At 46.1% G+C, this 12,275-nt stretch overlaps 1 protein-coding gene across 1 annotated transcript in view; it reads left to right on the forward strand.

Annotated features, from left to right (window-relative positions):
* The window catches only part of LOC142570968 (endothelin-converting enzyme 2-like), a 31,692-nt gene that overhangs the window by 11,296 nt on the left and 8,121 nt on the right, over positions 1-12,275 (forward strand). The window contains exon 5 of the mRNA XM_075679265.1: positions 4,339-4,680. Coding sequence (XP_075535380.1) covers positions 4,339-4,680 — 342 coding nt within the window. The remainder of the gene's footprint in view (positions 1-4,338; positions 4,681-12,275) is intronic.

A 12,275-nucleotide genomic window follows, 5' to 3' on the forward strand; every position in this document is an offset into this window, starting at 1 on the left:
AAAGCAACTTCCAAGATGGGCTGAGTGGGAATCGAACCAGGGTCTCCGGAGTGTGAGACGGAGACGCTACCACTCAGCCACGAGTTCGATGCTTGAAATCGGTACAAACGCGCTTTTAGTGAACGCGGTGTTGCCTTAAAAACGTGCCGTAGAATGTTATACTGCGGTGTATATCGGTAATTATGAGCACGTAACTTACAGAAGTCGCATTTACACGAATAGGGAAGTACGTTTCCGCTACATTTCTTCTGCGCTTACCACACACGCAGAGCCATCTTGCGGCAAACACAGAAGACCCCTCCTCTCAATGTACGGCGCTGCCCCGACAGGTGGCGCGCCATGCGCGCATTGGGGCTGTGCTGTGCGCGGACCGGTGCCAGGCGCGTTGCGGCCCCGACTCCCTCTCCCCTGGCGACGCTTCGCCGTGCTCCCACGCGGGTTGCAGAATCAAGCGCCGTTCCTTTCTTTAGATTACTATCTGTCTATCTCTCTGCCCGTGCCGATCACGACGTTTGGCTGGCGTAGATCGTTTCCCCCTCCGAGACACCGAGTTCTTTGGTTCGTTCCGTTTGCTCAGGCGCACGTTTCGTTGCTGCGCAGAACGCTGCGTTGCTCGACGCTCTCCGTGTGATAGGTGGGCGCAAAGTCCGATGCGGGGCGCCTCGTAAGTGATCCCTGCGCCTTAGCGCTTTGTCTTACACCCCTTGGCGGGTCGATGGGAGCGCTGTCGCGTTCCACTCTTGAAGGCGAAGCTTAAGCGTCCTCCAATTTTTTAACGGATGATTACGTCGCTCCTAAGTGAAAAATACCCCCAAAATTTTGCCTGCAAGGTTTATAAGGTTCCCGCATCCGTATATGAGTGTCTTATTGAATTAGACAGACTCTTCAGCTTCCCTTTAAAGCATTATACTTCTAGAATTCTCAAAGGTTAAGCGTTATTGTGAGGTGGTTGGTTAGAGTTGGTCCCTTGATGTAGCCCACTTCACTAAGGGCCAAATATCTTCTGTGGCTATCACGGTGGCACAAGACCAAGTATCTGGAGGCAGTAGGGGACAGAAATGCAAGAAGAATTTAGTGAAAAGAAGTTGTTAAAGAATATATATAGTCCGGGCAACCCAGACAAGAGTAAGCGAATGACAGGAGGAATATGTCACATTAAAGTTCCCACGCTAAAGATTTTTGAGTAGTCAAGGTTACTAAGCCGTCTGCTCAGGTCTGTTTATCGACAAAAACGTGCACCATGTGAAATTTTAAAAATAAATGTACGTTCAACATAAGATGCTTTTTCTGCTATCTCCTCGCGGAAAAAGCTAAAACACCTGAAAATACATTGAAATCCGCTTCGTCACGCTGACACGTAGCGTAGTGCGATTCGCGGGTGAACTGCAAAGTGGGAAAGTGACGATATTATTTTGTCCGCTCGTAAGCAATCCTTCATAACCAAAGTAATGTAATCAGGGACTCAAATATTCTCTCAGAACAATCTGATTTTGTGCTTCTCATTACGCTACAATTTAAATGTAGGAAGAACTTGACTAAAGAACTGCAAGCAGGACTGAACTGGTGCGTGCGGTATATATGAACATCAAAAATTTAAGTTTTTACTACGGTGTTTCTCTAACCTCGTATTTTAATTTATTCTTGCATGATCAAAATCAACATAACATGCCCCATGGGCGGCTGGCACACATGTTGGAAGTCACGAATTGCATATGAACGTATCTTCAAAATTCTGCGCATGAGCAGGCCAGCACATGTAGGTGTCAGAATAATTAGATAACGACTTTTTAGTGCTCGCAAGTTGACATCCGTATAGCGTTGTAAAAAAGTATGGGTGCCTCGTCCACACGGAGTCAAAGGTTTTTCAATGTTACTTAAGAAAGATAGCTTCTGTTTATTTGTTTATTATTTTTTTGTTCAGGTATATAGACCTAAAGGCCCTCAGATGGGGGTACAAAATAAGTGGAAGTTGGGAGGATGGGACAGAACTGATAGAACTTATAACTGAAATGCAGAATTATACAATTATACTCGCGGACAGCTTTCTGTGGCTACGAAGGGAAAGCTACAGAAGCAAAGCGCGCGCAAGTGATGCGCTTCTCAAAAGAGTCCCGCGTTTTAGTCTACGTTAGTTTAGGCTGGGGAAGAGAAAACATAAGCACCTTATTAGCAACAGTTAAATTAGACAGAACACACCAGTTACGCCAGTGAGACATGCGTAGTTAGAGTGAATGAACCGTACAGCACGATTTTGCAATCATTCTGTGTTAGCAATAATGTAAGCCTGCTCCGGGTCCCAGATGGTGGCTGCATATCCTACGTTTAGACAGCTTAATGAGATGTAAGCAAGTTTACGAATGTGAACAGGTGCGTGTTGGAGATCGCGCTTCAGTAGTCCTACAGTGAGCGGTGGGCAGGTGCGAGCATATGTTCAATGTGGTTCTGCCAACATAAGTCGGGTTGCAATTGCATTCCAAGGCATTTTTATGTGCTTGTAAGTTCAACTGGATGGTTATTAACGGGCTGGGCCTCGTTTATCCGAGAGATGTGGTCAGTGACAGACATTGTTTTGGTTTTTTGATAAATTTAAAGGCATTTTATTGAGGAGTTGCAGCAATGATTAAGTACATCAAAATCTTTTTGTAAAGTAGGCGGTCAGCGTCATAAGAAGTTTTGCAGTAAAATTCGCAATCGTCAGCGAAAAATCTGATACGAGAAGAAGCACGAAATTGCAGGTCGTTTATATAAATCGGAAATATTAAGGTACCAATATCACTTCCTTGGGCAACACTGAAAGTTGCGTGGTTCCATAAGAATCACTGTTATTACCTGTTGTGATTAACGTTGGAGAAGAAAAGAAGTCCTTTATCCATGCAACTCGTGGTGTCTTTGTTAAATTTAATAGAAGGCTGTGGTGTGGGACAAGCGTGGAAAACTCTAAAAAAAAATAACAAAACTGCATCAACCTTTAAGCCGGCGTGTACTGAGCTAACAATGTCATTAATGAAACTAGCGAGCTGTGTGTTGCACGAATACCTTCGCGAAAACCGTGCTGATACTTGTAGGTTGCCCAATTATTTTCGAGGTAGTAGTTAGATGTTGGCTTGTAGTTAAGTGTTTAACAATGATCACCCAGTTTGAGAATGAGTATTACTTCGGTAAAACACCATTCATGAAAAATGGCACTAGCTGATAGTGAAAAGAAGCGGATAGCACAGGGGCAGAGCAGGACGATAAGTATATAAGTATTATGTTTTAAAATCTGATGTGAACACAAACGGTAGAAACATTAGTTTATTCCACTAAGAAAATCATGGGCGTCATCCTCGCTAATCATTGCCCCCGTCATAGACGTTTGTGAAAAAGTTTGTGAAAAAACTTCAGGACATGAAGTTGCGAGCTCACGTGTGGCGACAGATATGAAAGCAGTATTCAGATGATGTGCGCAGTCTGACCCCGGGGATTATTTCACTGCTGTTTTTTTTAGAATGACATTGGAATGACTATGTGGTTTTATTAGCCGCCAGGACCTTTGGGGCTGTACTTGGAGCATGTACGTCAAATCATAGGCAAAAAGATTTACGGCGCGTAAAGCTTAAAAAGGATTTATATTCCTTAGACTAATTATACTTGAGCCAGGACTATGAAAGACGTTTTCTGTCAAACTTTCCGTAAAGATGTTTCTTTTTAGTGTTAAGATGTCGAATTTCTTCCGTAAACCACGGTGCCTTATTTTAGTTTTTATGACTTCGACCGGAACAACTATATTGATTAGATGATAGTTTGCTTTGAACAACGTCAAGTGTACGTGAGGAAAACAACTCTCGAAAGCCCTCAGCGAAAAATGCCTAGTTCGGAGTTTATGGCGTGATAGCTGCCCTTGCTATAACACCTTTATAACTTCTGTATATTCTCCCATTGGTTAATGGGACAAACGACTTTTCCCGTTCTTAATATTGTAACCGGATAGGCCATCCAAATGGGCCATGCTAGCAATGATATCTGGGTCGTTAGTTAAGACTAAATCAAGAATGTTTGCAGAAGTGGTTGAACGCCGAATATGATGAGTGATTTGTTGTGTTAAAGAAAAAATCAGTGAATGAGTGTAGGAATGCGTGTGCTTCCGCGTGAGTAGCTGAAACAGATAGAGAGGAGCAACACATTTCAGGGAAGTTAACATCTCCGAAAATTAACTATAATCAATTAGGAAAGCGTGAGTTAACCGTGCTCATGACGCGATAATATTCGCTTGAAGAACCTGGAATTCAGGGTTCTCGCTTGCCTGTTTAGACCTAATCGCTTAAGATATGTTCTCGGCGCTTCACGCTCTTACAATAGGCCTTGTCGGGCCAACATCTCAAGCAACAGCGGGTGTCCCGTCTCACGGCGGTCTCCGGTTTCGCTGTTTTCTGCCTGGCGCTGGCCGTCCTGTCCCTCATCGTCGTGCGCAGCGTGTACTTGCGAGCGCATTTTCGATTCGAGGTCTGCGACACAGAGGATTGCGTGCAGTACGCCAGGTACATCCTGGCCACGCTGAACAAGTCTCTCGACCCCTGCGTAGACCTTTACGCCTACGTCTGCGGCGACGATGGTCGCCGAAAGGACGCCCGTCATGCCAGCAGGAGCCCGATGGCGCACGCATACGTCCACGAAGTGATGCACACGCTCGGCAATATCCAGGTGAGACGCGCAGTATTACGCCTGGGCTCACGGGTGAAAACGGTTGGCTTGCGTATACGCCTCTTGTGTTTTAGCATCCAGCAACCAAAGCACTTATGGGGAAAAACGAGACCCGACGGAAGCCATCTAGGGATCAATGTGGAAAGTGAGTGCGATTGAAACAACGTAGTGGCACACCGTATTGCCAACGCTGAAACGCGTCGTGCATGACGCGTGTATACTGCAGTGGGACTCTTCTCTCGCACTTCCTTATGGACACATTGAGACATGTAGTGGCACCGCCGCGAACGCTGCGCGTGGCGAGTATCTGAATCTATGCTCCGACATGAGTGTCTTGATAATCATATATGACGAGGGTTCGTTGTGCACAGCACCGGATAAATATTAAAGGGCATTTTTTTGTCATTCAATAGCCGCGCATGCCCAGCGGCACATATCTAGTGACGCAAGTTTGCGTCAAATAGGTTTATTGAAGAGCAGCATTTACACAGTGACACTTACCCAGTGCCACATACACAGTGGTCCAAGTTGACGTAAAAGTAGAACTGTTAGATACCCGGTGCAGGTAACATAATGTGTGAAGTATCATAAGTATGCCGATCGCATTGAAATGAGTAGGAGCCTTCAACAGTGATTGTCAATCTAAGCGAATATAGCCGGACATTTCTAGAAAACTGTTCGTCTTCTTAAAGGAATGATGTGCTTGAAGGTTTATATTTGTTGCAGTAAGGGTACTTAGGGTGTGATTGCGCAATTTCGTAGATAAGAAAGCCATTAACCAGCGTATATGTAATGGTCATATAGATCGCTATGCATATACAGGGTCTGCCCGCGAACACTTTAAAAAGTTCTTAAATGTTGCCTGGGGCAGGTAACACAGTTCTAGTTCACAAGGTTGTCTACTCGAAGCAGGGGACACTACTTGCGCAAGGAATTGAAATGCATAACTGAATAATTAACAAATATTCTTAATTAATTGTTTAGCTAAAATACTTGCGGCCCATATTGCAATTCTCAGGAAGACACCACTTTCAATATATTAATTTCTCAACTTTGCGGAACTTTCCTACGCGCTTCTGTCAGCTTTAATAACCAAGAGAGAAAGTTGCTGAATGTGGCGACATTCGAGTCCTCTTATAGAAAACGTTCCCTTTTGGAAGTCCCAACGACCTTTTCAGTGTCTTATTTAATTTTGGCTGGGAGGGGGGGTGAGAGGCAGTAAATTTTTCTATTAAAATTCCTCGAGTAATCTTGGCTAAGTTCAATGCCTCATCGCCCCCCCCCTCGCTCATCTCCCCCCCGCCTCACCACATGTATGTCTTTTTGTCGCTACTTCTACAGACATACCGGAATGTATATTAGTTAGCCATCTAGGTGCATCACAGGTGCGCCCCTTGTCTAGGCAAAATGCAATCTTGATATGTGGCATCATATTTTTATAAAATTAGGGGATTTTCTGTTTACTGGCTACCATAGCAGGTATGTAAAGTTCTACTTTAAATATATAATGAGGAAGTCCTCTAGAAACCACTAAAGCATAAATTAGAAAACACTCATCAACATCGTCGCCACTTAGCGACTTCTGGCGAACCTGTCCAAAAGAAAGTTACCAGCACTGGCCTGCCGCTCCCAGTGGTTGCCCTATTGCGCGTTCTTCGACCCACTCCTTCGATCAGTGCCAACGTAGTGTGCCGCCACATCGCTGCAAACACAGTTTTCTTACAAAACAAGGCACTTGTGCTGCAGCTTACGCTTCGTATGTACCACCAAGGCGTTTCAAGTTTGCCGCCGTAGCTCTGCCACCAGTCTCCATCTGCTGCTATTATCGTTCATTCTCTCCTGCACTCTCTGAGTAGCCCCTCATTCCTCAGCCGCCGGACCTCTAGCCTAGCCTTTGCAATTCAACATGATCTGGTATTCACTTGTGGAGTTCAAGGCTCATAAAACATGAACCCTCGTCAGGGCAAAAGCCAGGTCGCCTTATTGCAGCTTTATTGCAGCTTTATTGCATTTTCCTCCGAAAGCCGCCTTTAGGCGGTCAAGGGACGCGGCAGTGTCGCGGCCGCTCACAAGCATTGTGAAAGTTTTCTCCATTGCGATCAAAAACAAGATGGAGTCCGGGGTACGTCGGCTAAAGGGAACGTTAGATGGAGTCCAGCCATAGAAACACATAGGCCAAGCCGCGAAGGTAGCGGAATATAAAGGGTGTTCTATATCGACGAGGTTCGGTGGGTGTTCCACGAATACTGGTGAACGAATTGGTCATGCACTGGACGTATTGCGGATGGTCAGACGTGGTCGTGAGTGCCGGGCAGACTTGGGCTTGTTACAGAAAAAAGGTAACCGGTTTTAATTACAATTTATTACTCCGTTGAAAAACGGATTACATTTATCACTTACTGTCCCACAAAATTGATAGAGCAATTACTCAAAAGCAGTCGAGTACTTCTTCGTTACTTTCTTTCGAACTTGTTAAAATAGCACCGATACAGTAAGCAGAATGAGCTGACCTGGCACTTTAAGCATCGACACAAGGAACTCGTTCGATGTACGCGCTGGGTGGTAGGGCGGTCTGGTAACGTACAGAAATCTTTCGCACGAGATTGTTATTGCTCAGCATCTCGGTCTTGTATGAAGAGCAGCGCTTCATTGTTGGTGGAAGTTTGAGAAAACGCTCCCGCGGTTGGGCCATTTCAGAAGTAAAAAAAGAAAATTGACCACAGGTGATTTCCTACAGCAATAACTTCGTGAGTTGCCGTCGCTAACGAGACATACAAGCACCAGTTCAATTTGTCGGCCAACGTCTGGTGAAGCGTTAGGATAAAACGATGACTGAGTTCCCAGGCTCATCTGTAGTAGCATTCGCATTCACGACGTGCCGCGTGGTGTGATCACGGCTGTCCTACTGTAGTTTCCGCCAAATTTAAGAGCTCAAAGCGGCTTCGCCTGTTACAGCTTGTCTCGACAATGTTGTAAATGGTTGCATGGTAATAGTTAAGTTACAGATTGCCGAAAAATGTTTTTGATTTAAAGTAAGTAATTATTTGTAATTCGTTACGTACAATCTAGTGCATGGCAGATATATTGAACAGGTCAACGCAGAGACGTGCCGTACACGAGATGGGCAGGAAAGCAGGAGTCATCTTTGATAGCTGCTCATTCCTGACCAAACAAAACCGTACGCGTCGAGACGTTGTGATGCACGAACGCCGGGATATGAAAGCAAGTGAAATTTGTTGAAAGCGAGTCGGCGTTGTGGGAGACGCACGTAAGGACGCTAACTGCCGGAACCGACATTCACGTCGGAGGCAGTGTGCATGCCGGGGTCCGGAAAGTACACTTTATCAAGATGAAGAGACGGGAAATTTGACGACAGGAGAGCGTGTAAGCCTTCGTCTCGTTCTCGGAAATCTTCAAGCGGCCGGAGTGTGCAGTTAGTATTCCCGAGCTTGCAGATGTGGCTGATGGTATCGGCAGAAATGTTGCCTAGACCTATTACAAGCAGAATATCGGCTGTGAACTAGGTCACCAATTTCAGATGACGAATTTCCCGTGGGCTGTAAGTAGTGCGGGTGGATGCGATATCTGTAGTTAGAATCCTGTGATCAGTGAAAATATCGAGAGGTCGTCCCTCGCGGAAATACGGAAAGTGCTTCACCGTCAGGTAGGCGGCAAATTGTTTGCGTCCCCATGCGCTGTATCATTGGTCCGTTGACTTTAGCTTTTAGGACAACTTTGCTGTCTCCAGCGGCCGCTGAAACACTGTTGAAAGATTCTACCGGTGGTGCATCCCGAGGCATATATAATGACGCAAATGGGGGGATGTCGTGCTTCGGGTGCACCAGAAGAGCTGCTTAGAGGGCTTCCTTGACAGAAATCAAGACTTCGTTAGCTGCGGCGGACTGAGCATGGTACGGTGAAGTTGCTCGAAGAGGAGGCGCAGACGTTGAGAGTGTTCGCCTATATGAATGACATGCTGGTCACTAATACCGCACGTTCCGAACACGAGCGTCAGGCCTCGAAGGATGATATCAATAAAGCGGGGAAGATCTGCACGACGTTTTTAAGGACGAAGGACATGCGCGTGTATTCGAACAGAGCGATTTGGGTGAAAATGGTCGTTTAGGGATGTCTTCTGGAACAACGGGAATTTGGTGGTATTGGTGCCTTCTCGAGATCGAGCTAATATCGTGCCTCTACGTAAGTCCATCGTAAACTCCTGGGTGTTAGGTAGGAAATAACAGTCTGGAACAGTTGACAAGTTTAGGGCGCGGTAATCACTACAGGACCTCCAATCCCAACTTTTTTCAAATCCATGTGCAAAGGCGCTGACAAGCTGCTTGATGACGAGCGAGTGGTTCCGGTATCATGTGCTCGTACTCTTGACGTGCAGTACGGAGTTTTCTTTCTTTTCGGGAGCGAGATGACGTGGTGTCGCTTGGGACAGCTTGCTTTTTGTGACGGTGCGATGAATGACGTCATGCTTCACAGGCTTAGTCCAAGCTGGTGCAGCGGTGATGGACGGGAGCTCCCAAAGCAAATCCCCGTGTGGAGCTGGAACTGGAGCACGAAGAGTAAAAGCGAATGGGAAAGATAAAGTACGCGTCACTGAGAGGAGTCGAGGAGTTTCTTTTGGGCCATGTTAACCAGAAGGGAAAAATTGGAAAGAAAATACGCTCCTTGTGTAGCGTGGCTGAGGTAGGCACCGAGTAAAATTCAACGGAACGTTCAGCGCAGGCTGAGGCTTACAAGCAGCAACCTGCGTCGGTACACAGGAATGCTCGCAGCACTCTGCGACCGCACCGAAATGCTGACGGTACCAGCAATGAGAGTGTCGCGTTGCGGGTTAAGTGAGTGCTTCGGGAACGGGGATAGAATACGACAGCTGGTGCGGCAAGGTATAATTCAGAGCACTAGCCGTGATCGCCATTTGGATGCCTTTGTGGAAGCATGGAAGCAATAAGTTCCCGGTGGCTGTAGAGGCCTTGGCGCAGTGCCGTGATCTCGGTAGGTGAGCAGGCAGGGGGAGACGGGCAGCGCGGCGAAACTGCGGAAATATCAGGAACACGCGCCGATTAAGTAGCTGGTGTGGCGGGTGATTGTCCGGCCATTTCCGAGATTTTTTCAGCGTGGACAGTTGAAAAAAAATCAAACTGGAAGAGGTGTGACGCCGTGGCCAGGGTCATTCGTACCGACGCTGGCAGACGCTGCACGATACTCTCCCGCAGGAGCTGCGGGTCAAAAGTTGGCGCTCGATCTCCTTACAGGGCTTGCATGCGACGGATAATTTGTGTAGTTCAGCGGTCACCGAGTTCCTCTGCGGAAATTAGTTGTTGCGGACGGTTATGGTTGGATAACATTGTACACTCGAGGACAATAATTGTTTTGAGAGTGTTGTATTCGTTTGAGGCGGTTGTATTTGAGATGACATCGTGACATCGTGCGCTTCCAGCGCGACTTCGCTAAGGACGGAGGACTGTATGCTGGCAAAGCCGAGTATATGAGAGGTGATAAGTTATAGGCTGAACAGCCCACCAGCTTGTAAGAACCAGACTTCGGGATGTTGCTTGCAGAAACAACGAAGGCGAACAATGGTCGCTTGAAGGGCCAGTGGAGTTGATCCAGCGGACGCGGTTTCTTCGTTGGAAGCCTTGTGTTCGGGCGTTCGAGGGGACCGCTGTAGAGATGAGGCTCATAGAACACGAACCCTTGTCAGGGTGAAAAGCTGTCCCCGAGAGAGAGACTGTCTTCCCCATTCCAAGGAAACCCATCCACACTAAAAGCCCTCACGCCAGTTAAGTTCGTAGGAACAAAAATCGTCCAGTTGTGAGAGCTAACCCATTATTATCGAAGGTGGAAGACAAATAAAGAAAATTCGTATGACCAAAGAGCTTTATGAATTCGGCCTATGAATTGCGAACAGGTCTCGGCAGCTTGCAATTCAAAAACGCCTTTATGTCATTTTTTTATTATTCATCTGCTCTTGACTATTCATCCTCCGACGGAAGACAATGGGAAGTGGGTTGTGAATGTCGGGAAACCGGGTGGTATAAAATGGTGATGCAGTTTAGCTTCCCTGCGGTTTCTCTGACAGTGATTGGGTCTATTTTCCTTGCTAGAAATCGAAGAAGGAAGCCCAAACGTGAATTTGTAACTTAGTTCCTACTTGGACTAAGTCACCACAGGTTTTTGGGTATCTTTCGCCTGGTGTCCGTATAGTCTACTCCACTCTTCTTGCGAGCGCCTTTCGTAGCTGTTCGATAATGGCACGTGACCTCTTAGACCACACAGACGCACCTTTGCTACGTTGCGATCTCGGAGGTCATGAAATGTGTTGTGCAGCATCCTCTTCTCTGTCGGCGATGATGCTGTTGGCGATGTCGCTACAGGAGTGTTGCTCATTGCTTGCAGAAAGAATCTTAAATTAAAGAGAAAGACAGCCTCAAGAGGTGTTGGGATCAATTATGCGCGAGTGCTGAGAACAGTTAGTTCCCTTCAAACAAAAGGTCCCTCTGCTCTTCGAGAAAACCACTGATAAAGGTGCACGTCAGCAGCATAGCTGTTCTTCCACTGGGGAGTTCCACCATCGCTTTGTGCGCGTAGGCACCCAATCAATCCTCTACGCTACTTTTACTTTCACAGATAAAGAGTATTCTCCATTGATACTTTGGGTGCACGCAAATTTCTCCGCAGACATCTTGTTTCAACCAACCTGAGCCATCAGTTCCTCATTAGGCCTTAAAAACCCATTGCTTCATAGAAAGGTGAAACAGGCGTGAGATTATTCCAGAGATGGATTTTCTAAGAAATTAACTATATAATTAGCTATATTTCATATATTTGTTCATTATTTCTTTACTTGGCCCGCTATGTGTGCTCGGCGCGAGAATGAGTCAAAATGTGATTTTCATCGCCTTTATTGCCTTTGCTTGGAGGGCTCTGAGTACTTATCTTGAGTGTATACAATACTGAACCACTACACATCAACCATATTCCATATATGCCTATCATAGCGACTTATATGAGGACGCGATTTTTCTTTTTTTGCGTGAAAGTTCTTCCAGCTCAGGCAGCATAGAGGGTGGTTTCTTCAAACTGCATTGAACAAAGATATGTAATAATATTAACACGTGTACTTGGTTTCTTTTTTCCGGAGACCGCATTTCACCCACTAGCAAGTTAAGGTTATGATTCAGCGCAAGACGCACCTGCATGATTAAGAATCAATATAATCGTTCTTTCCATCTGTTGTCAGTGTTCTCGCGAAAACCTGTGTAAACAGAATTTATGCACGACGCGAATAGTATTGTACTTTCTGGAACGTATTCGAGCGCCAGTAATTGTTCTGGAACCTTCGCTGAGTCATGTAAAAAAGCCGATGTACTTGACCTACAGATCAGATTTTCGACGATCGCCGACTACGTGTAATCGCCGATACCGTTGCACTTTCACTGTCACTCGATTTTTTGCGCACATGTTCGCCCAATAAGAAGTTAGTTTCATGATTCACTGTTTTACAGCGAAGCTCTGTACGACTAGAATCCTGGAAATGCTTCGTCTCCGCAGCCAAAAACTCAACTAATCACAACGTGAGG

Source organism: Dermacentor variabilis, chromosome 2 (assembly GCF_050947875.1).
Source record: "Dermacentor variabilis isolate Ectoservices chromosome 2, ASM5094787v1, whole genome shotgun sequence".
Lineage (NCBI taxonomy): Eukaryota > Metazoa > Arthropoda > Arachnida > Ixodida > Ixodidae > Dermacentor > Dermacentor variabilis.